General features: G+C 48.0%; 1 protein-coding gene across 2 annotated transcripts; it reads right to left on the bottom strand.

The window, feature by feature from the left end:
- Window positions 1–625: 625 nt before the first annotated feature.
- On the bottom strand, window positions 626–25,391 carry LOC119400122 (uncharacterized). 2 transcript variants are annotated; one of them, XM_037667082.2, is made up of 10 exons: window positions 25,229–25,391; window positions 23,102–23,272; window positions 19,363–19,426; window positions 17,894–17,977; window positions 14,174–14,322; window positions 10,815–11,192; window positions 9,162–9,908; window positions 4,292–4,542; window positions 3,974–4,157; window positions 626–1,154 (listed from the first exon to the last, which is right to left on the bottom strand). In XM_037667082.2, exons 1-10 carry the CDS (start codon window positions 25,369–25,371, stop codon window positions 998–1,000), a joined length of 2,328 nt encoding a protein of 775 aa, XP_037523010.1. In that variant the 5' UTR covers window positions 25,372–25,391; the 3' UTR covers window positions 626–997. The 2 variants fall into 2 exon arrangements, with proteins under 2 accessions (XP_037523010.1, XP_037523009.1); XM_037667081.2 differs by having other exon boundaries at window positions 4,292–4,545.
- Window positions 25,392–25,420: the final 29 nt, after the last annotated feature.

Here is a 25,420-nt window from a genome sequence, read left to right on the forward strand (position 1 = left end):
CTGTGAAATCAAAACAAGAGATAACAATTGTAGTCAGGACCATGTGAACACTTTTTTTACACACATTTCTTTTAACATCTGTGTTGCTCGATAATACATGCATGCAAGTGTGCACACATGAAACAAGAAAAAAAGGGTACGCACGAACACGGCAGAGACACAAGTACAATATCATGCACGCAGTCTCTTCAACAAATCAACATATTAAACATGCAGTGTTAAATTGCATAAGCCAAAAGAAAGCAAGACAATGAACCTTTAAGGCGCAGTCATGTCACTTCCATTTTGAATTATTTTACAGCGCCGAAATAATGAAAGTACTTCAGCACAGCAGCTACTACCGTGCTAAAACACTAGCGTTGGCCAAGCTAGTTGCTTGGTAGCCTCGCATGCGCTAACTCATCCGTATCGAGGGTATCCTATGTACGATCGATTAACTAGCAGTGGCTGAAGTCGGTAGGCATTTGGGGCTATAGCTGTGATGCAACACGGTAACACAGCGCTAATCCTTAAATCTAACACAATTTCTTCTAGCCTTGTTCTCCGTTCTGCTATAATATTATGGTGCAGGCCGAGATTTTATTCTTTTTTTTTTTTTTTCATACCTCACAATAAAGAAAGCCTTGTGTACCGACAATCGTTTCAGTTGATGCTGCTACAAAAATACTCGAGTGACGCGGCGTACAAAATTTCTACAGCATTTTAGGACTCACTAGAGAACAGCATTAAATGACGTTCGAACTTGGTGGCAATGGTGCCTACCTCTTCTACACGTACAACATTCTTTTTTTTTTTTCCCGTTTGCCCGGACACAAAACGGTGGCAGTGCATATAGTTGCTGTAAATCGAAAGCCGGCAGAATGGGAATACTAACTGCCAGGGCAAAAGCGCACGATTTGGATACCAGGTTGGAGATCCGACGACAATCCCAAAAATTCGCTCCCCCACAGCGTTGAGGTATCGTGTCCACGGAAAGAAGCAGCACATTGCTCCGACTTCAGGGTACCGGAAAGAAACGTGGCGCTTCCATCACATCAAACGCGTACAGGTGCACTTGGCCTTGGTCCACCGCTGCGAACACGAGGGGTGCACCGTCACTCACAGCTGACTGCCGGGCTTTCAGGTCTCGCAGCTGGGCTGGGCCATCTTCCCACCTGTACCAGATGTAAATAAATAAATAAATAAATAAATAAATAAATAAACCAACAAACAAATCTCTTAGTAAATAACATTCTAAATAAAACAAAACGCTAGTTCTCCCATAACCGAGAGTCAATGTAAGCATGAAACGGCTCCAGCAAAAGCAAATTGGCAGGAGATGGTACAGTAAGAGCTTGTTAATTTGACCTCCGTAAATTTGGAAAATCTGATAATTCAGACACGCTTTCTGGTCCCAGAAAGCATATGTATTGTTGAATGGCATCGAACTCTCGTTAATTCTATCGTATTTGGCCACAACCCGGTTCATTCAGACGATCTTTGGAGTGCGCCAAGCACAAAGCGTTACAAATATGCGACGAAAAGGAGCTAAAACAGCATTCGCGAACAACCGAAATGGCCACAGGCCTTCAGAAAGGTGCGGTTGCCATCCACAGACTTGCCACAATTGCGTTGTTGCCGGCTGCGGCTCAAGACATGGGGTTTTTGAGCCGCGGCCACATTGTGAACGAAGCCGCCAATGACTAAAATTGCGGCTTTGCAAATTGCAAAATGAGCACTGGATTTATGTAGTCACCAAGAAAAATGAAACTGCATTTATGTAATAGATGCTTGTTTATCACTTTCTTGATACTTTCAATAATTCTGCATTCGGTTAATTCGGACATTTTTTTCCAGTCCTCTGAAATCCAAATGAGCCTTTCCTGTACTAGCCACAATCTTAGGCGTCACACTGCATGGTGCGTCGCTTGCAGCGAGGCGCCACCTCTCGAAGGAGCAGGCAACCCACACTGCGAAACCACTGCCTCCACGATTAGCTCCGGCTGTTTGCAACCGCTGGCGTTTGTAAGAGCACGAGTGTGGCGCCCGTGTTTAATAGAGCGAGTGTATGGTGCCCTGTACCTGTCTTGGAACATCGCTATTGTAAATTGAAAACAAAGCTTCAGCGTACTAGAAATTACAGCTTCGGTGATAGTTTGAACAAACACTAAGAACTCTGAAGCAGTATTCTTTGCAATTTGCTCGAGCCGTAACTATCATATGTCCTGTACAAAGGACTAGTGGCCAGAGACATCATTTTTTTTAACTTCTGGTTGATTGCCCGGATGTTCTCGTTTAAGTGCCCAGACAATGGTGCTGGTTTTAGGCTCAAGGGCACTTGAAGGCCACCGACAATGGGAGCTAAAAGCATTTCATGCTTAATAAAACCACGATATGATTACCAGGTACACCAGAGCATGGACCTGTGTGGAACCTCTAATACCCTTGTCGCACGGGTAAGCTTAATTGCTGTTATACCCAACTGCAGTTAGCGGACGTAACCACAGTTACCGTAAACCAGACAGCGGCGCTGTCACGCGTTTGCAGCACTTTGAAGTGTTCTTTAGTTGATACATGGCTGCGTTCGTGCAACACCGCTATAACACCGCCTTGTACAGGGCTTCACGCTCGATTATGGACGTGTCAGCAGCGTGTTTTGATGCGCATCTATCAAATAACGTGAAGCCCTCTGCAATGAATGAACGCAGCTGTGTACCAGTCTCGTGAAATGCACACGAGATTTTTGCAGCACGGACAAACTTGTACCTCAAAGCCGGTAATTGATCTTCCAAAATGCGTATCAACGCCTCCGTCGTCGCAACGGTCCAGGTGACACGCTTTTGGCTCGATATTTCGCTGGGAGCCGAGCTGCTCGCGTCCAACATGGGAGCCGCCATGTTGTCAGTTTACGGCGCTAACAGAGGTTCCCCACCTCTGTTTACGAAAACGGTCGTTAGCGGATTACCTGTGGTTAGGGTTGTCGTGTGACAAGGTACAGCAGCCGTTAGACTTAACGGCCGTCGTACTTAACTGTGGTTAGACTACCCGTGTGACAAGGGTATAAGACGCCACTATGGGACGACCCTGACCATCGGCGGGCAAGAGCGCCTCCATAGACGCAATGCTGGATTGCACTTCTGGCTTCCGCTTTGGATGAAAAGAGGCCAGGGAACGCTATTGTACAGACTACAGCTAGGTGCTGCGTACACCCGCTGGCACCTTCGCAAGGTCAGATGGGAAAGAAACTCAGGCTGCCGCACGCATTCTAATTATGCGGCTTGGGGCCTATGCGATTGTTTGGACGCTGGGGCCTATGCGGAGGAGAAGCCTTTGGGTGCATGGGTACAACATTTGGATGACACCTTCAGGTCTTGACTGAGCCCAATGCAAAGCGAGATCGGTGTTGAACTTCTTAAAGGACAAAGACTTAGATGTTCGTTCATCTCAAAAGCATATGCTATGTTAAGATTCCTACCTGTAGAGTGAAAGAAATGAAATGGATCAAGGGCTCGTTTGTTTTTGTTAGACACAACCTAATGAAACCAACAGACAATGCAGCCAAGTACAGGGAACATTAACTGTAGTCTTTAACTATAGCGTAGTAATTATGACATAAATGGAAAGGAATCGAGGATAACACGTCCGATGCTCTTATCAATTGAGCTACAGCGGCAGTTGCTCTCCCATCCACTTTACTGGGTATTTCTGTGCGTGTAAAACTGGGAGTGTAAGCCAGCGCCACACGTAGCTACGAGCGCAAGCGTGGAACACTTTTTTTTGCCAGCTGGCATCACATAGCACATGATCTTCTTATGAGCTAGCAGCTGACCAATAAACCCTTGCATACTACCCAAAGGCAACAAGTCTGCTGCAACGAGACCCTCGTTCGTAGTGCTTACGGCAAAACCGCACGCATGACAATGTTACGCGCGAGTACTTCATTGTAACTCCTCCTTTGTCACTATTAAACGGCATCTTCTGGCGTGGAACTCACCTGACCACGCAGACTCTACACTCGGGAGTCCCAGGGTTCCGCTTGGAGTAGCTCGTGGCAGGCAAGTACACGTCCAGGTCTGGCGTCACGGGGTCGGAGCTGTTGGACGTCGAGCCGTTGGACTGCCGACTGCCATTCACCAGGTCGACCTCCTGGATGATGGCAAGCTGGGACACGATGCCCGCTGAAACACATGCACACGCAGCAGTGATGTGAGGATGAGGACAACATACTTTTTTTATCCTCACATGTGATGGATGGGTGTCAATTTACAATCATGCAATTACAATATGTCAAAACCACAGGCGCTTCACTCACGTATCGAGACGTCCTGCGTGGGTGTGACCAGTGGCTCGATGGAACCCTTCCAGAGGACGGAGCCCTCGCCGCCGAGGAGTGCCTCTGAGCGCTCAGACTGGGCAAGGCCGGACTTGAGCTCGGACCAGCTGGTCGCCTCTGCCGAGAAGGGAGGCAAGGCTGAAGGATAGTCCTCCTCGTCGGCGCCACCGCGAGCCCCACTGCGCCAGTGGCTCGGTCGGTGCGGTCCTCGTTGCCAGTTTCGGCGGGGACTGCTACGAGGGATGCCAAGGAGATGAATGCACAGAAAAAGGCGAGTGCCATGTCAGTACTCTATGTGAAATGTAGTACTCTGTACTCCGTTTTACACCAAATACATAGTGCCTTCAGTGTACCCCCATATAACAGCATTGCCTGCCAACAGGATTTTAGCCCTAATGGATGGCAGTGGAAGTGCCACCGGCGACCCCACTTCACCACCCACTGCTTTCGATAAACTTCACACCGCTCTGCCCTTTGAAATGTGTGGCTAAGGAACCAATAAACAGCAACTGTGCACGCACAACACTAGCAAGCCATGCCTCCCGCCACCTGGTTATGTAAAAAAGTCTAAAACAGGTGGCCTTGTGGTTTGAAAGATTGCCAACTCCAGTGCTAGTGCAAGAACAGAAGCACCTTTGCTTCTGTTTTCTATATGCGTCATAGATGCCAGTAACGTGGGACTAGAAATTAAATGTGGATGAGTGTTGAAAATGGGAAGTTTGAAAACTTGAAAGGGGCCCTGGGCCCAATTTTCACCCACATAGTTCTACGTTGCTCCGCGTTCCTTGTATCGTTCTGAGATTAACACAAGAAGAATTTTGGAGATAGACGCATGCAAACAGAAGTTACTGAACTTTCAAATTCAAAATAAAAGCAGACGACAGAAATTGGCATGCCCTTTTGTATTTCACTCATCCAGTGACATGTCAGGCTGGTTTTGTGTGCTTCCAATAAAAACGCGGCTGACATTTTGCTGCACCACAACTCTGCAGCACATGGTGGCCTTCCTGCTTTAAGCAGGCGCCACACTTTCTAACAGATTCAGTGTCGCACAATTCAGCAGATGACTCAATGTTGACAAATGAGAGTTGAAAATGCATCAGAAACGATGAGCTGCTCCAACTGGACAAACTTTGAATGTGAGCACCCACGAAGAAGCGATGCGCTATGCGTTTGTTACGTACAAAGACACGCTGCTAGAAGTTCCAGGGACGCCACCCAGACCAACGCCACACATGGATAACAGTGACGAGGCCCATGCAGGAACGCGGAATGGAACGCGGTGGAATGAGGAACACGTGCACACTCAAGTTGACTGAACAGAATGACACTGGCAGGTGAAAACTATAGCACCAGCAGTTGACACTGCAGGGAAATTCTGTGTTTTGCATTAGAGAAATGAATGGTTTTGCCCTGATGCAGAAATGCAAAGTACGGTGCATTGATGAAGGCTACGCCTTGCATAGACCATGCAGCAGCGCTACAGTGGCGTTGAGCACCACAGAAATTGAAATTGATGCACAAACTGGTGTCTCTTTCTTAGCTCTAACAAGTATTAAGCACATTACAATTTGTAAATTCCTCACAATGAGCACATCGCAAGCGTCCGCAAGATATTCTTTATTTTCCGCCAATCAAAATGAACAGCGCAAGCTGAATGACACTTCACTTCCAGCAGCAGAAACTGTTAATGTACGACACTGCAGTCGGCGCAGAAACCCACTTTGGAAACAAATTAAGATATCAAACTCTTTGCTCTTGATGATTTCACTGGTGCTAGAGCCGTCATCAAGACCCATAGCAAGCAAACGGCCGATAAAAATGACGTGTAATTTGGAGTGCAGGGCCCCTTTAAAGGGGTACTGACACAAGATTTCGCGACCGAGATAGCCTGCTCAATCAATTCCCGTGTACGTGCGTGTACCATCTGCAAAATATCGGCAGCGAATAAAGCTTGGAATGTATTTTATATGAATTTTGAAGTTCGCGAGCGCGATCCAGCATTATAGGCCGCACCTAGTGCAGTGACACCCTCGGAGGTGACCCGAGGTGACCCCCCTACTTCCCCTACGTAACCGTTGCAGCCGCTACAAGTTACGATGACGTCGTAGCCGCCATTTCTGTTTTGACGCGCTTCCCGACGAATCGCTCCTCGCCAGCGGGTCAAACATGAAGTGATTCGCCACGTCGAAAATTCCTTCGATCCCCACCGCAAGAAAATCGTCGCCATCAGACGACGATGAGCCCGACGACGACAGACCGCGCGGAAATGCGTCACTGTTCTGTGTGCTCACGTGACCGAGCATTTCACTCGCTAGGTGGTGATAGTTGCACTCGGCGGCTTGCCGTTTTTGGAGCTCTGTCAAACCGAAACTGAGGCTGTGTCGGTAATGAGGAGCTTGTAATTAATTATCTGTCGCGCGCTGCAGCAAACGATGTGCCGTGTTATGACTAACAGGCCCCCAGCAACACATTGCAGCAAAAAAACACGGGGCGAAAATTTTTGTGTCAGGACTCCTTTAAACTTAACACCCCAACCCCTCAAAAATTTTTGGGGAAAACCCTGCCTGCCAAGCATAAAACGGAGTACTCATTACTCCATTCTAAGTATAAAACGGAGTACTCTGCACTCCGTTTTATACTTGGCAAAAAATGCTGCGAAAGCAACACGATTAGTGTGATCACAGATGTCTCACTCCATGCAGTTTATTTATTTGACCAGCAACGCTTTCTGGAGAACAAGCACTTTGTATACATTAGAACTTCACCTGCAGATGGAAGGGCCAAATAATGTACTTTATTCCCTTGTGTTGTGTCGTTCTACCTCGTCCGTCATCCTTTTTCCTGCACTCCCAGTTCTTTTGAAGAAAATGCTTCCCCAACTAGCCCACCTATTCCTCCACCCTTTTGAAATTGATCTACGAACCTTATAGCTTCGAGTTTGTGACGTGTTAAATTTTGGTTGTCGATATGAGCAGTGCGTCATGGCCACAGGTCACAGAAACATGGTGCTTTGTTTGTGCAGTGGTAAATACAGTAGAACCCCGCTGTTACGTTCCTCACTGCTGCGTTTTCCCGGCTGTTACGTCGTTTTCCGCCAGTCCCGGCATAGCTCCCATAGGATAGGATACAATGTATTGGGAACCCCGCTGTTACGTCGTAACTGTCGGACCGTTCCCGTATGATACGTCGCGAAGTGCGCTCGGAGCCGACCGGGTGACTACCAAAGAGAGCGGCCATGGTGCATTTTCACGCAGCTTGGCCTCGTTTGACCGTAATATTAGCCGCATGAGAGGCGCAAGCAACAGAATCTTTCAATTGATGCAAACAAAAGCATGGCCTTCGAGATTCAAATTGCAAAGATGGCGTCTATGACGTAACTGCTCGCGAAAGCAAGGCCTTCGAGATTGGCATTTACTATTGACAAAAGCATAGCCTCTGAGATTTCTATTGCACAAACATGGCGTGTATGACGTAATTGCTTGCGAAAGCAAGGCCTTCGAGATTGGCATTCACTTCTGCCATCGCGTTGGCGTAGACTCATCATCGTTATCTGTCGGAGAATGGGAGGAGTTCGAGCTGGTTGGAGCTCGCATGGTCGTGCGTGCGGTTCGCGGTCGGACTCGCCGCGCCGGTCGTGATTGCGTGTGCTTAGTTCTTTCATGCCTACAGCTGTTGGTGTTAAAAAAGTCACATACGTTGATTACATTTCTGTGGATAAGGCCGTCCTAAGCTCCGCGTTTCTATCCATCGACTAGATCGCGGCTGAGCGCGCCAATTTTCATGCTGCTCGTAAGAATTGAAATAAAATTCTGTACCACTAAATATTTTGCCGTTTTTCCTGTTTTTCGGCTCTTACGTTTCCCGTCTCTTACGTTTATTTCCTACGGTCCCTTCAAAAACGTATCAGCGGGGTTCTACTGTATACAGTCAAACGCCTCTACCAAGAACACTTTCACAACAAAATTATGTGTATAACGAAGGATTTCTTATGTATTAGCTATATTTAGAGCGCTAAAGTGCATAATCTTCACTACAAGAGAAGTGTTTTGAAGATTCCGAGTACTTCGCCATAAAGGCCTTTGACTGTACAAGGCTCAGATCAGATAAATCTTTACGTAGACTATTACCTGCATGGTCTCTTCAGTATATGTAGATTGTATTATAAAATGACATTTAACATTGCCTTATTAAATTACAGGATGGACTCCTATGCCTTTCTTTCATATGTGACGCACATTTTAGTTGCAAATATGAACAATGAGAAAAGTTTCTCTAACATTCATAGCTTTACTTGCTATGCACAAGATGGAGCTCTACTACAGCAGCATGAGACGCTATCAAATGGCCTCAAAAATTCAGTACAGTTCACAAAGTGTTTGACCCCAGAGAGCTGCAGCACATTTTTCAACTGGCACCACTGCCGAAGCTCAACGGCCTTCGTGAGACCCAGAAACATTGCCCATAGAACTTTCGGTTTTCCTATGACCCAAACTTTTGAACAGTCCGTGTTTACCAATATTTCAGCCAGTTCCACATTGTGAATACTGCTGGGCAGTGAAGCTGTAAGCGCGAAAGTACACGTGACTGGCTAGTGCGATCACGCAGTGTTGTAAATCTACTGCTAGATTTGCAACACGCACGCTTACACATTTTGAGCATCATCATCATCATATCAAGCATCACCATCATCACCTTGTTTTATTAATTTATTCACCCCCCCTCTGGTCACGTGACCTGTGTGACGCCATTTACTACTACTACTACTACTACTACTACTATGACAATGGCAGTTTTACTGTAAATGTATTTGAATGCCATGCTTAAATACGCAGGCTGGTGCAAGCACCTGTCATTCCTGTGCGCGGATCTCCGGTACGACGCCTGGTTCGGACGAGTGGGGCGGTCCGGCCGACCCGGTCCGGAGAAGAACGAAGAGCCTGACCCAAACCTCCGCGGCTCCTGGCTCCGCTGAGATGTTTCGGACACGTAGGCCTCTGTAAAGTATCCGTACTGGTTTCCGGAACCGTGAGGGCTGCCTTCGTGCGGCTTTCGGGACGGCCATCCCGGAAGCAACGGTGGTGGCGGTGGGAGCGGGTGAAGTGGCGGTGGCGGCACGGTGCGCCAGGGCTGGCCCGGCCCCCAAGGTAGAGGTATCGGTGGTCTTTCCATGCTGGCTGCTCCCCGGGTATCGGCGAAGTTCCACGGTTGCGGCGGACCACCACCGCCGAGTCCTCCTCCCCCGTGCCACCAGGGCTGGCAGTGAGACGCGTCGTACGGGGGCTGTCGGGCCGCCGCGTTGTTCCAAGGACCGTCGCCGCCCTGGTACGGACCCCTGGGCTGACCGGTGCCGTAACCATCCGTGTTGTTGCTCCACGTTCTGGCGTCTCTGCGCTGCTCCGGAGCCGTCGGCGCCGAGTTGTTCGGCGCATGCCACGATGAAGTGTCCGGCGCCTGCCAGGCCTGCCCATTGCCCTGGCACTGCAGGTCTGGCCTCAAGTCCGGAATGGCGGGATTCCTTCGTCCGGAGCTGTGCCTCTGGTCCCAGTTTGTGGACGACCTTTCTCCGTACCATCCTCTGTTCCTTCGCTTCTCCCTGACGGTTGAGATGGGCGAATAGTAAATTTGAGGTTTGAAGCGAATTCGAGGCGTGATCTGGTTGAATAAGTTCGAATTGAATAGTATATATATCACACGTTATAGTGTTATCACATTATAAAGAAAAATAAGCATTTTTGTCACGACCGTACTAGCTTGCACAATATTTTCAAGAGTTGTAACTAGGCATGTGCAAATGTCACTCTTCTGATTCAAAGTGATATGGAAACAACTCTGAATAGTAGCAACTCGAATAGGGCAGTTATAAGCAATAAAATACGCTACGTTTTGAAATTTACTATACTTGGTAAATATAGGCCCGGATAACAAGCTTTTAAACTTACAAAATAATTAGTCGAGGTGAAGGTAATATGTACGTTTAACTTTGAAGTGCGGCTTCGTGGCAGTGCGAATTTCCCCTGGCGCAGTGTCCCTACACAGCAGTGCAAACCACATTTACAGGAGGGTAACATGCAGTGAAATATAAGTCAATTCATTCATTCTGAATATGGTTGACTCTCAGTAACGGATATAAGTGGCATTGCTGCTTAAACGGAACAATACTATGATTGGTTTCATACCTAAATACTGAAACCCTATTCATCACTGGCATAAAGAGGGGGTACCCTCGAAAATTTTTAATTTTGCGTGCGTATAGATACACACACACATAAAAACACATAAAGTATGGCTGAACCCCCCACCCGGCCCCCAAAAATATTTCTAGCTATGTCCCTGTTGTTCATCTCTTAGTCAATGAAACTCCTGTTAAACCGAACATACTTTCTTCGTCCCTTAAGGTTCCGAGAGCCTACTGTACTTTGAAATTTTGAATAAGGTGAATTCGCGTCGAAGTGAATTCGAATACTGTAACATTCGTTAGAGCACATTGGCCCATGCCTACCTGACGGCGATCTCCTCCTGGCACCATCTGGTGGGGTCGACTTCGTACCACTCTCGGGAAGGGTACACGTTCCGGGGAAGGAGGTGGCGAGGCGGTCTTTTCAGGACCAGCGGCTGACCAGCGACGTACTGTGGGAAGGCGAGGTCACCGCCCCGAGAGCGCCGTTTGTCCGGAAACAGGTTCCTCTTCGGGCTGGTCGCCGGCGTTATCGTGATGGAAGGGTCGAGCTTGGGAAACTTGGCCGGAATCACCTCGACAACGGAGATGTCCGAGTCGTCGGAGTCGTCGAGGCACACCACGTCGTCGTCGCTCTCGTGAGGATTGCCTTTGACTTCCTTAGCTTCCGTCTCGGCGGGTTTCGATGTTTCACGGCTCACCCTGCAACAGTGGTAGTGTGAACAACGCTGCGGACAGCTGCGCGGCACGACTCAAGCGGCAACATGTATGGCTCAGTGTTGTTATTAAGTACCACCGATAAGCTGGTGACTTCTAGTGATACCACAAGTATATGACCGCCAGGGATACCTATTAAAGACGATAGTCTTTCTTGGGGAACCTAAACGCCTAAATTTTGGTCTGTCTGTCTGTCTTTCTGTTTGTCGGCACGTCCCTCGATTCAGCCACCTGGCCAAAGTTGAACCACTTGCTTACCGCCCACCCATCTTGAACTGGTATGGCTGTTCATACTAGTGAACGTTGTCGATCAAAAAGTAAATATTACGCATATCTCAGGCGTAGCATCATTAGGTAAGTATTAGGTGGTGTGTTCGTTTAATAGAAAATACATAGATACGCAATTTTGAATACCTTGATGGTATGCGTTTAACGTTGAGACAGTAACGCTGAAGCGATCAGCGGTCCAAGCCGAGCAAGCGCGAGCGCCAACAACAACCGTCTTCGTCTTCTTCTTTCGCAGGCGTTCTTGTCTGCGCCCTACCATGTTACAAATCACTCCCCCGCGGAAAAGGAGCCATCCTGGCGACCTAAGGAACAGGTACAACTGGTGGGTCATAATGCGGCTTCAGTCGATCGACGTGAACAGTTTCGCGGCCGCGACGACGGCGGTCCGTAGATGATTGAACAGGCTCAATCATATAGTTAATTGGGGATGCTTGACGTAGGACGCGGTAGGGGCCTTCGTACTTAGGCAGTAGCTTTGTGGAAAGGCCAGGAGCGGAGGAGGGAACGTGAAGCCACACCAACGTTCCAGGCGAATACGACTGAGGAGGCAGGTTTTCGTCGTGACGGTCCTTCTGGCCCTACTCGCCCTACAATGTTACAACCCTAGTTTCTTAAGGTGCGCTGAAAATGCGACTGTGCTGAAACTTGTCTTCCTCCGTGCCCTCTGCACAAGCTCATGTTGTGTTTCGGTTTCGGTTCAGTATTGCATTGTACGAATGACAGGGGGCGCCGCTCTGGCATTCCTGTTTTACCCATGCGACGTGTAAGTAAGAGAGTTTGTGGAGAGTACTCGTTGAGTGCGGACGTTTCTTCTCCTTCGGCGCATCGCGCCAAACAGCCTGTTTGGGCTGGCCGGCGTCTCCACCGGTCGCGTTGGTCACCGCCGGTCTTCGCCTGCCGCTGCGCCGGGACTACCAGCCGGCAACACAGCACTCATGTTTCCCGACGTATTGCCAGATGGCATCCATATCTCACGCAGCGCCTCTTCTATCGTCTTTAGACGACATTTGCAGCGAAGCACGCAGATACACGGCCAATTTTTTAATACAAGTTTTTCACCAGACACTTCCATGTAGCCCCCAAATAATGCCTAACACTCTTGTGCATGGGTGGCTTCCTTTCCTCTTACAGCTCACTGCAAAAAGAAAAAATTTTACCAAGTTTATCTTAGAGCCATTCCTACCTTGCTTACGTCCTTCATATGCACTCGTGTGCTTGAAGAGCACACTCGTTGAGAGCAGTGGCAAATTTACAAATACAGCTGCAAACTTGTTGGTCCGGTTCACTGTGAAGATTAGGCGTGCACTTTGTAGTCATTTTTTTTTCTCTAAGCCATTTGGCGCATACAACACTCCGGCAGACCATTGGCTACAAAACATCATCTGTGCTTAGAGGTACCTGTGACAACTCTCTGCAAACCCATCTCCGCTTCATGTAACGAACAGTGCAACTCAGTTTTGACACTCCATGCCCACTTCAAGTTTAAGTTTTACTCGATGAACCTTTATCGGAGCCCTCAAGGTTCAGCATGACTTTGGCTTGCACGCTCTGAGGTCTAACACCTCTGGCAACCACATAATTAGAGGTTCGACATTGTGTGCTTCGAGTTATCACTCACAAAACCTATTCTATTTTGTCATTTCTAGTTCGTGTTTCATTCCTCCAGAACTCAATGTCTATAACAAGGTATGACTCTTATACGAGTAGTGGAGAGAGCTCTGGTCCTCTAACTACAACTGCATTTTGAGGGGGGACGTGGAAATGAAAACTATCTTTTTTATTTATGGGGATAAAGTGACAAAACTTGGTACGCAGATGTGATTTGTTAAGCTGGTATCATAACTGAAATCACTTTTGAGCTATCTGTTGTAGTTTTTTAGTTCCAATGCTTGAAAGACTCTCACTGCCATCTCAAAATAAATTAATTTGACATAAGTTTGTTGAGAGTTTTGCATAAACATATTCACAAGGGCCCATTCGGTGTGATAAAGTTATTGGTTTATTTTTTAATATTCAAATAAGCACACAAACAATTTTTGAAATTTCTTCACTAACAATTTTTACAGAAAAAAACAAAAACAATGATAAATATCTGCATGATGTGCAGACAAATAGGAACAGCTTTATGGCACTCATGAATGCTTCAGGAGATTGAAGTGCAAAAAAACAGAATGGTTTTATCTTTATTTTTTGTGAAATGCACAGGGATGACTGACAGAACTGCGCAAAAAATGAAAGCTGAGAAAATGGAGCTCAAAGCTAAGAAAATGAATCTTCGAATGGAGCTGGTTTTATTTTTCACCAGAGAAATGCGGCACTGTGGCTGCCTTGAGCTCCGACCTCTCCTCTTTATGGCGATGCTGAGACTGTGGCACTGTGCCGAGGGAAAGCTACAAGTTTTGCACCTTCTGAAGCCAGATTTTGTCGTACTTTTTGATGACAGCACACTTGTAAAGTGGTTTTTCCTCAACTTGTACTGTGTATTTTGTTCTGATAGTTTACCACAATGTAAAAGATGGTCTCAGGACTGCAAAAATGAAATAAAATAAGAATAATAATACCAAATTGTCAAATAGGACATTTTGACTAAATTTACCATTCCCATTGTAACGTCCTCCACTGCCCATGTCCCCTAACAAAATGAAGCAAAAACAGAAAAAACAGCAAAACATTCTCACTGCTTCCTGTGTGGAACGACGATGTATCCAGCCCTCAGGATGTGTGAGTACACCAGGTACCTGTCGTAGTCGTCGCCATCTTTCAGGAGAAGCTCGTAGCCCTCCGAGATGCTCACTGGGACGCCGTCACGCATCAGCAGCAACTGATTCTGCGAGCAAGCAACAAAGCCACACGCTTCAACACGACACAGGTATGTGTTAAAGACTTGACGATTCGCAAATGCGCCGCCTCAACTCGGGGGTGACGTTAACCCCTCACCCCGGCGCCGGATCGCGACGGTGGCGCCACGTTCGAGTCTCGCGTGCTCGCGTCTCGCGAGCCGTTGCGCGCGGCGGGGGAGTCAGACCCTCTCTGGACCTCGTAGGGTAAGCACGCATTTTCTTTCCCGTCCGTCGGCTCCTTTGTTTGGGCTCGCTCGGACGGAGTTCGCCAACGGTGCCTTGCGCTAGCGGCGAGCGCTTACCTTACGTTGTCCTTTCCGAACGCTAGGCTGAAGAGCGGTGCGGTGCATTCGCGCGTGGTCTTACTACGCCGAAACCGTATCTATCGAAGCCAACGCGAGCGGAGTTTGCCCTTGCTCGAGCGATCGGGCCCTGTTTGGTCGCTGATCGTGAGAGCTCGCAGCATAGTCGCGAGGGAACGTTTCTCTCAGCGGCGTGTCCCCGTGAGCCCTTTTGCTCGCGGAGACGTGCTCGCGGCACCCTTTGTGTTGTACTTTCGCCCGTGGCGTGGTTAAGCCTGTTTTGCTTCTCCCGCCGCCTTTGGGAGCGGGCGTTGTACTGCTTTTTGTGGTGTTGCCGCAGGCAATAAAATGTTGCGGGTTTCGAGAGCAGTACTGTGTACTTGCCGCGCTACGCTCGGCGCCTTGTTTGCGCTTGGACGTACGTGTTGTGGGGATTGAGGCTTGCCGTCGCCATTGCGCGGGTTTTTCGCCTATTTCTGCCATCCTCATGTCCGATCATGTTCGCTCCCCTCCTCCGCCGTCCTACGGCGCTGGGCGAGCGGGGGTGACGTTAACCCCCTCACCCCGGCGCCGGATCGCGACGGTGGCGCCACGTTCGAGTCTCGCGTGCTCGCGTCTCGCGAGCCGTTGCGCGCGGCGGGGGAGTCAGACCCTCTCTGGACCTCGTAGGGTAAGCACGCATTTTCTTTCCCGTCCGTCGGCTCCTTTGTTTGGGCTCGCTCGGACGGAGTTCGCCAACGGTGCCTTGCGCTAGCGGCGAGCGCTTACCTTACGTTGTCCTTTCCGAACGCTAGGCTGAAGAGCGGTGCGGTGCATTCGCGCGTGGTCTTACTACGCCGAAACCGTATCTATCGAAGCCAACGCGAGCGGAGTTTGCCCTTGCTCGAGCGATCGGGCCCTGTTTGGTCGCTGATCGTGAGAGCTCGCAGCATAGTCGCGAGGGAACGTTTCTCTCAGCGGCGTGTCCCCGTGAGCCCTTTTGCTCGCGGAGACGTGCTCGCGGCACCCTTTGTGTTGTACTTTCGCCCGTGGCGTGGTTAAGCCTGTTTTGCTTCTCCCGCCGCCTTTGGGAGCGGGCGTTGTACTGCTTTTGTGGTGTTGCCGCAGGCAATAAAATGTTGCGGGTTTCGAGAGCAGTACTGTGTACTTGCCGCGCTACGCTCGGCGCCTTGTTTGCGCTTGGACGTACGTGTGCAGCGGCGCGCTAGTTCACGCGAGGCGACGGCAGACGCGGCCCCGTTGGCTCGCTAAGTCCGAACCCACGCTAGTGGCCGTACTCCTGTGAGGTACGTGCACACTACAAAGCAGACCTGCGCTTGAAGTGAAGTGCAGTGGACTCTCATTAAATGGAACCTGAAGGGACCGGGAGAATATGTTCTATTTACTGAGAGACGAACAGGGGTGTAGGATTCAAGTATGAAACGAGTCGTATTACAGGCAGTTGCCCCATTTAAAGCAATTCCACTTCAAGAGATTCTCGCTTACCATGAGTCTACTGTAGATGCATTAATTCGATTGTGCTCCTCAGCGATTCTAATGATAAATTTACTTGCAAATATAAATGATTTGGAGCTGATTGACTTGAAACATGGATTATATTAAATTTTTCATATTTCCGTGAAACTGTGCGAGTCTTCATCACATCGCTTTATTTCACATCGCTTTATTTATACAAGCGATTCTTCCGTCTACAACAAAATAACTTACAAGAGTAAGCAGAATAATGAAAAAAAAAATGTTTTGCACACACTTGTGAGATTTACATTTCTTCGCTTTGTACTAGTTCGAATGTAACCCCTTTTGGTAAAAAAACAGGCCCCTGCCACAACCTCTGAGAGCACTCTGTGGTCCTGCCTGTATAAAAAACAATAAAAAATGGTCTACTGATCATAGGTAGTGCAAAAAAAAATTGACACACCTGCGAGAGGCTACGTCGGACAAGTGCAAACACACGCATGTCCTATATACTCTCTTTTGTGAATGCGTCAAATTTTTTGCACTACCTATATTTCCAAGTCCAAGTCTATATTTCCAAGTGTGCCCAACACACTAGGCCATAAATGATTTCTACTAATCATAAATGTGCAACTGATTCTGGAGTTTCGCTCGCGAAAACCACAATGTTAGAGGCACGCTGTAACAAGTGGGGGACAACAAATTTTTACCCCCTGGGGGTTCTTTAACATGCGCCTAAACCTAACTATGCTTTCACCTTTTGGCCTCATCGAAATATGGCCACCGTGGCCAGAAGCGAACTGATGCCCTCATACTTGGCCACACAACCCCTACTTGTAGCTAAGCCATCAAGGCGAATGAAAAGCTAGCACTGTAAGCGAAAACTTCATGCTTGTGGGGGTGCTATCAGCCCCTGTAAAGTTGTCTGCGCCTCATGGCGCACGCGCGCCTCGCGGATAGGCCGTCGGAGGCAGTGGCGCTGGGCTCACGAGCGTTGGGGTTTGCGCGTGAGCGACGGCCCCGCCACCGGAGAGGAGCGAGTGAGGCTGCCGCGGCCACCGGTGAGAAGTGAGCGTGGACGGACAGCTCCCGCGGTGGGTCCCGTGGGGGACGATACCGCGGCTTGTCTCAGCCCCCCCCTCGGTGTCGTGGTGAGTCGTGCGTCCTCGCGACGCCGCATTCGCGGTTATTGCTTGTCTTATGCTGTCTTATGTTATTGTGTATTTCATGTCTTATGTTGTCTTGAGTGTGCGTTATGTTATCCGGGTATTCATTGTCATTATGTAAGTTTTGGCGTGTCACTAGTTTGTAATAGGATTCGGCCGGCGAGCTCGCCGTATGTAAAGAAATGTTTAATAAACGAGAAAGTGTTCGTTGAACCGACCGCGTCTGCTGTCTTCCGTGTGTTCCGAGAGCGGCGATTACACCTCTCAGATCCCACATGCTTCACTCATCACCACCACACTTTTATCGATTGCCACGTTTGTTTGTTTTTGTTTGCTGAGGATAATGAGAATATCAAAAATGCACACTGACACACACACATTGCACATTGTGCAATGCATTGTGCGCAAATGCATATCCCTAGTAGCACGAAATGTTGCCACAATGTTGAAGCAATGTTCTCAATGTGACGGCAACGTTGCGTCAACATTCGGTGCTACTAGAGTGCACATTGCATCTGATGTATGTGGGACCACTGCCACTGTCATAATGACGGCCACTTCCCAATGTAACGCTGATGATCGAACTGGCAATGAATAGTATACGGGAAGCCATGGTATTAGTTAGGGCGACTTACCGCTTCGAGCAAAAAGAGTGCCTCGTGTGGGTGTAGGACCGTGCGGTCACCAACTTTGGCACCCATAAACTTGAGATAGGTGCCCTGCAAAGAAATTTGAGAGAGAAAAAAAATGTGAACAACACCTGCATACTGCTTTTAGGTTGTCACAATAAATCCTAACACTTTAGAGTTCAAGGCACACACACGAGCTATGGATATTTATTCAAGTGGTACTGACAACGAAAACTTTCAGTGCTAGTTATTTTTTTTTTTTTGCATCAAATGAAAGACCAAGTCCTCAAGAGCCTGGAAATGTGCTGGTAAGTGTGAGTGCACACTGGAAGGTTACTTGCAACATCTTTTTAAACGCTAGTTTCGGTACCTGCTGTACCCTGATATCATACGGCACTGTACGAATAGAATAAAAAGACGAAGACGCCGACCACAAGAGAATAAAAAATGTAATAAGACGTTTTGGCATCCAGAATGGGAGCCTTGTTCACAATATCCCGTTCAGGGTGCCGAAACGTCCTATTAAATTTTTTATTCTCTTGTGGTCGGCGTTTTCGTCTTTTTATTCAATGATTCTTCCCGACCAGATGGGCATCCGTCGAAGCCTTGATTTCAGACACTGTACGAACTTCTCGTCACGTGCTCACGCGAGATATTGTGATGTTCTTACGGCCGCTCCTCTGTGTGGCTTTGTCAGTGACGCACAAGCGGCCTGACATCATCACAACTAGCCATACTGATGCGTGAAGCCACCAGTATTGACACTGTAGCCTGCCGTCACGCTAGAGTCAATGTCAGTAGGCGCGCCATGCAAAAATTGACTTTATTATCAAAATCAAATATTTTATCAGCATTTACTGAGCTTCAAACTTGCTCAGAGCAGTCTCTGAACGTAGGAGATTTGTATGACGGAGTAAACCCAGCTTCGAAAATTGTTGTCAGTACCCCTATGGTACGCCTTTCCCCGTTAAATACACTCAAACTTCATTATAACAAAGTTATATCTTACATGAAAATTAACTTCGTTATATTCGAAAATTCATTATAAAGGTATATTCCTAACACTGTATGTATTGGAAGACTATTCCTCATTGACTTCGTTATAACAGATATTTCATTATATCCGTTTTCGTTATACTTAGGTTTCAGTGTACTATACCCTGTGTATGTAGTTCCTTCACCGTAACAATACTTGCAGAACAAAATGGCAAAGAAAATAAAAAGGCCGAGACTGTGTTTTTTTCCGAAGTCTTGATTCATTGCTTAAATATTAAATAATAATTGCACTGTCACAAAAATCAGCTGTGAGTCTGCAAACATAGATACTATGGCTGCTTTCTAAGGGCAGAAAATTACGTAAGCACACATAGCAAATAATTGCGTTTCTGCATGCGTAGAGTGAATGCTTGAAGTGCCTTGTCTCGATGGCGTATGTATTCTGCAATATGAATAATGAGGGCCCATAAATTACGCACCTTGTGCTTGGTGACGACAACTCTCTTCCCCTCCTCGTCCCAAAGAGCTTGCAAAACGTCGATGCTGCGAAAAAAAAAAAAAAATGTCACAGTTTCACCGCAAGGGCAAAGCAATGAATGCGATAGCAACAAATTGTAGTGCTACACAAAGTGAGGCTGGCAGCTAACTGTTTTGTATCTGATCTCGCGTAACTACAAAACGCTGGTGTAAGAGAATACGGCCGCTCCAGGGAGCGATGCTCTCCGCATAGTCACTTCGTGTTGAGAGCGCAGCACGTAGAAGGGTATACGAGCCGCCCACTGTGCTGGCTTTCGAGATAGTGCGCGCGACCTTAGATTCAGAGTTGCTCCTCGCGCGACATTCCCCCCCCCTCGCGTCTTTTAAGGCTAGTTAAAAACGGGCGGGGCGTTTTCCTGTCTGCTTCAACAGCAGGCCTCCCGAGTGGGGTGATGTTATCGCATGCACCCTCCAAGCGACGGGAATGGGCCGGCTCGTTTGAACTCTGCTTCGGCCGCGTTCGTTGCTCCCACTCACGCGCTTTTACTTGTGGTAGAACATACAATGCGCGGGGGGATGTTATAAATTAGGACTTCATACCGGAAGGACATGACGGCGACGGCGACAGCAAAAACCCGTCGGGATTGTCTATATACAGTAAAACCTCGGTAATTTGTACTCGGTTAATTGGGAATCCCGGATAATTTGTATTATTTGCGCGGCCAGTCTGCGACTTCCCGGTTAATTGGCACACTTGGCCGCGACTTCCAAGATATGCAAAGGGTGTTGCGAATCTCGGAGGCTGTAACTAAAACATGCATTTTTTTTTGATGTACGGATCTCAAAGGCCATGTTTTTTTTACCGGAAATACGTCGTAGACGCCATGTTTTAGCAATTGCCAGGCGGCGATGCGTGCGGTTGCGATCATGATCATCATCATCTCAACAGCGATGTTAGCCACTCTAGCGAAGTGAATGTTTTGTGGAGTCTTTGTGCCATTTGGATGTCGGCTGGCGAGCATTGTGCGATTCGGTGCGACTGCTTCATTTGTCTCCTGTCTCCGCTTGAGTGTATTCCCTGTGAATTAGTTGATTGAGGTGTGCTTGGAAGGAAGATGCCGAAGTACAAGAGCTTGTCCCTGCACGAAAAGGTGTGCTTAATTGAAGAGGCCAGCAAGTCGACGGCGTCGAAAACGAGAAGAGGCAACCTCCGCTGAGTTTGCTGTCACCGCTGTCACTTGCCCGTTTGATGAAGAAGGGGAGACTCTCTGCGCTCGATATGAGGCTTTGCATGCGGACGAGGAGTGCACTCCAATCGGATTCTCCGAGTACGCAAATGTCGAGTGCACAGTGCAGACGTGTTACGCCGACATCAACAGCGAGATAGCTGCGAGATCGACCGATTCGGCCTCTAATGTTGACAGCGATGACGAGCCCTCCCGAGCACCCCCTTTGGCGGATGTCATCGATGCCTTGAGTGTTGTGCGCAGCTTCGTCGAGTGCAACGGCGGCGAGGCTGAGATGCTGCGCCTCATTGACAGGCTGGAAAATATGACTTTCAGTGCTGGGAACTACCGAATGCGTCAGTCACGCATGGAGGAATTTTCTCCAAGTAGGCTGACTTGCCACAATAAAGGTGTGACTTCCGTACATCACGTTTGCTGGCTGATTTCTTTGATTTCGCGTTGTTTCGGATAATTGGGAATCCCGCTTAATTGGGATATTTTTCTCGGTCCCGAGGCCTTCGAATTAACGAGGTTTTACTGTAATTGCTATCACAATAAAAAAAATCCTCACATGACATACATGGCCTCGGGAGTTGTGAATAATACTCGTGTTACTTGGGCACTTTTAAAGGGGCCCTGCAACACTTTTCGAACATGCTCAAAAAGCGCTGCCGATCGGTAGTCGAGGCTCCCGAGAACACGCGAGCCAAATATTACAGCGATGCACACGGCCTGGAATTTACAATAAATTCTCAAAGTCAGCTGAAAATTGCTCCCTCTTCTCTCGACAAATGATGTATTAGTCCGCAAAATATGACGCGATTGTCGGCAGTTCCACCATTGGCTGATGTTATAATCACGATAACACCCTCATTATTACTTTCGTTGTTAATTTTGAGTTCAATAAGTAGATAATATGTATGTTTATATTCTGTTATCGCGTTAAAAACACCGAACAAACATTAATATTAGCACTTCCGGTCTCACCGACAGCTCGTCTGCTCGTAGTTGCGTGGTTCCGTTTTCTTCGCCATGCGCAGTGCCGAAAACGTGAATATTTCTGTGCTTTTGACCATCGCCGGTTGCCGTTGAGAGTGGCAGCCGTTCGAGTGTTGCCTCGTCAGCTGAGAACTGCATCGTCGGCACCAACCGAGGCACGGGCGCAGCGTGTCTCCGATAACAATGCTGGCGTCCGGTAATGGCGGCGCTTCGGGGTCGTCTGCCAGTGCCGTCTTACGAGGCGGTGTATCGGAGTATGGGCCGAAACCGATCTCAGCTGTCATTCGTTCCAAACGAGCGCGCAGGTTTGCTTCCATGGTTGGCAGAGCGATGAAAACACTACGGCGTTCGAGGTGCACACCCAACATTACCAAATCGACGCGCAGTTTTCAAGCACGCGCGATACACAGTGCGATCGGCTCCACTCGACGAGAACGACGCAAGCCGACCGGAAGTGGCGGCACAGACCACGTGGTTGCGCCCAGACGTCAGAGAGAAAAAAAATGAAGAAAAAAACTCCGCCGGCGCTCTTGGGCAGAGCCTCGCTCCTCTGTGCTGCCTCCCTCGACTCGCTGCCTAGCTTTCCGCGCGCTCGCGGCGTTGAGTTGAGGGAGAAAGCTGCGGAACATGATCTCTATAATTTGGTAACACCACTTAGACTTGACGGATTCGAAAAATTTTTGCGGCATATGACTCGTGAAGAGTCATACGTCAATAATGAGACTATTCCAATATAACTAAGAAAGGTGTTGCAGGGCCCCTTTAAAAGGCCATCCAGTCGATGGCCATTGAAACGCCACCACTCTATCGACTCGGTGGAGTTGTCGCGCTGCTACACGGCAGTTTTGAACAGCCGTTGAGTGGTTCAGGCGTTTCTCGCAAAAATCGTGTGGCGCTGCGTATCTGAATTTTTGTATTCATCTCAATGAAAGTTAAATAACACAAATTAACTTAAAAGCCCAAATACGTCTGCTGATTTTGTTTAAGCATTTCAATAAATTGTTTATTCGTAGTTATGAATACATATTTAGTTATTAGGTTCTTGAGCAGCGAAACTGGCGAGTGAGACACGGCAAGACAGTGCGATGAATACAAGCACGTTGCTGTTGTCGAGAGAATGTGCAGTTTGCACATTTCAAGTGGCAAAAATACTTTATTAAATAATTTATAAAGCTCGCATATACTGCTTTTAAAGCATACCGGTTAAATTTTTCTTTCTTTAATCCCGAGTACTGTGAATGAGGGAGCACATTCACGCTGTTTCCACTTTCGTCACTCAATGGGCATCGAAGTTTTGATAGAGTTGCGGGGTGCTATGTTGACTCAATGGCATTCGAAACCCCCCATGTAGCAGATTGTGCTTGGAGCACCGAGTCAACAGATGATTGGTTGGAAGGCATTTCAAACACCTATTTGACATGGGTATTAGGCAACTCAGTCGGAAGCGCAGCCCTTATACGGTTCTATACGGCATCTACAGTCCCATACGCTTTTGACATGCAACTGCGAGACTTACGGTCTGAACGATCCGACGCGGCTCAGCATGTCGGCTCGGCTCCTCCGCAACGATTCCACCAGCTCCACCTCTTCCGCGGTCCCGTTCGGCTCCAGCCGCTTCGTGCCCGTCCAAACTTTGACTTCGTTGTCGTGGATACGGCCTTGGTGCCACTTGAAGATGTCCACACCACTGCGGAGAAGAATGGGAAAAATAATAAGACGAAAATAAATTAGGAGCCCTTCCTTTACCCCCAAAAAAAAAAAGGGGGTTTGCCGTGCGTGACCTACGACTTTTATTTCTTTTTATCGCATCGCGCAATGCTTTCTCCTAACATTTTTCTTCCTGCATGCCTGGATGAGCCTTCGCCCATGTGCTCAGCATCGCAACACCTCTGTTGCTACAGGCAACAATGATGGTCATGCATGAAACAATGAAACGTGGTAACGTGAAATGATGAGTCACCTCAATAAAAGATCAGATTACCATATCAGAAATGGCTTATCGCTGACAAGCCCAAAATTGAGAGAGCATCAATTGTCGGGAAACACGCAACATGCATGCAAGCACGCATGTGACCAGCGTGTGACCCCGCATGTCTGTACACATGCAGGCACCGGGTTTTTCACGAACTATGTCACTGCCACCGAAATTGTAACTCATAGAAGCTTCGCTTAAAAAAAAAAAAAGAAAGGAGCCTACGACACGAAAAAAGTTCAACGCAGTTGTAAGGAAAGCTAAGCTAGCCGTTATGGGTAGATTGCAAAAAAGCGCAAAAGATGGACAGGGGCACAGGCCAGACGGGAGATACACTCGCCAACTTTCAAGCGATGTTTATTTGCAGAAAGACCACGTATATACGCACAGCCAATCATGCGCAAAGACTGCGTGTGAAAATAAACAATCATTCCTTATCCTCCTATAACTCCTTATCCAACAGAGATAAGGTATCTCACAGGGTGAATCATCATAAATTACTGCACCCTTTAATGATCTTGAGGTATTAGATAAAGGGGGGGGGGGGTTAAAAAGTGCTGACATATCTGTGATGTGGGCTGCTACAAAAATGTCAGTAAGTGAAGCTCAGACACAATAAATCATTCAATTAACTAGAAATGAACGAACAAGCTTTCACATTGCATAGAGAAAGGACTCTAAGGGTCAGCCTAAGAGGCCTTCCTGAATTCCAGCTTCAGTTAGCAGATTGGATATCACTTGATAATAATATCTGGGGTTTAACGTCCCAAAACCACGATATGATTACGAGGGACGCCATAGCGGAGGGCTCCGGAAATTTTCGACCATCTGGTGTTCTTTAACGTGCACTAACATCGCACAGTACACGGGCCTCTAGCATTTCGCCGCCATCGAAATGCGACCGCCGCGGATATCACCTGGTATCATCAGACTATCCAGATATGAAATTATCGGTGTGTGCCGAAACCACGTGACTGCAGAAAACCACGTGACTGCAGAAAGCTAGTAAAAACGTCAACTGGCTGTGTAGGAAGTGACCTTGTGAATGTGACAACGCTGAAGCTAGACGCAGTCTTCAACACACAATTATAACGCTTCGCACAGAGCACATGTTCAGGCAATAAAAAGCAACTGTTATCGCTGAAGTGACCTAAGCTGTAGGATACTTTAACTAAGGGATGTATTAACTAAGCACACGACTACTACTGCTAGTGTGAACGCGAGCTGTCGATTGTCGCACCAAATAGCTGCTCAAGATGACGACGAGGGCGGCGATTAATTAATGAATTCTTAATTATAATGTTTCAGACGACCAATGCACTAAGGTGCTTCTACTGTAGCGGCTTAAAATCGATGAGCGCGTCTACAATGTTCAACAATGCAGCAAATGCGTGCAACGCAACTATTTCGAGGTTGAGCTTCGCAGCGCGTCGCGTATTCGACACACGTGCGCGTGTGAATTTGTAAACAAGCAGGCTACGCACGAGCTACGAAGAAAACTCATTCACTTAAGTATGTTCACGGGCAAATGATTGCGCGCCGTAAGCTGGGGCTGCGGTGACAGTGGTTCGCATAAAAGAAGGGAAAAACCGCAGAGCTCGCATTCAAAAACGCTAGCGTTTGACGCGCAAATCATGGCCACCTCCGCGTAAAGCGAGACACTTTGCCAACCTGGGAGCCCGATAGACGTAGTCGTCCGGCATGGAGCTTGTCGTGGCAACTGGCTCGCTCGAAGAATCAGGGCTGTTTCTGCCGTCCTCGTCTGATTTCTCGTCGCAAGCTACGACGTCCACAGCAGCTTCGGCAGCCGCCATGCTTGCCGCCTAAGCAATACGATTTGTGTTGGCTACAAAAGTGGCTTTG

The sequence above is a fragment of the Rhipicephalus sanguineus genome, chromosome 7, assembly GCF_013339695.2.
Source record: "Rhipicephalus sanguineus isolate Rsan-2018 chromosome 7, BIME_Rsan_1.4, whole genome shotgun sequence".
Lineage (NCBI taxonomy): Eukaryota > Metazoa > Arthropoda > Arachnida > Ixodida > Ixodidae > Rhipicephalus > Rhipicephalus sanguineus.

What these genes read in the sequence shown, in the direction of transcription:
- LOC119400122 (XM_037667081.2), bottom strand. Translation starts at nt 25,371, where the DNA reads ATGGCGGCTGCCGAAGCTGCTGTGGACGTCGTAGCTTGCGACGAGAAA. An exon ending in CGCGTCGGATCGTTCAGACC is followed by an intron (nt 19,427 to 23,101) that starts GTAAGTCTCGCA and finishes TTTTTTTCGCAG; the next exon opens with CATCGACGTTTTGCAAGCTC. An exon ending in CACGCAGGACGTCTCGATAC is followed by an intron (nt 4,158 to 4,291) that starts GTGAGTGAAGCG and finishes CATGTGTTTCAG; the next exon opens with CGGGCATCGTGTCCCAGCTT.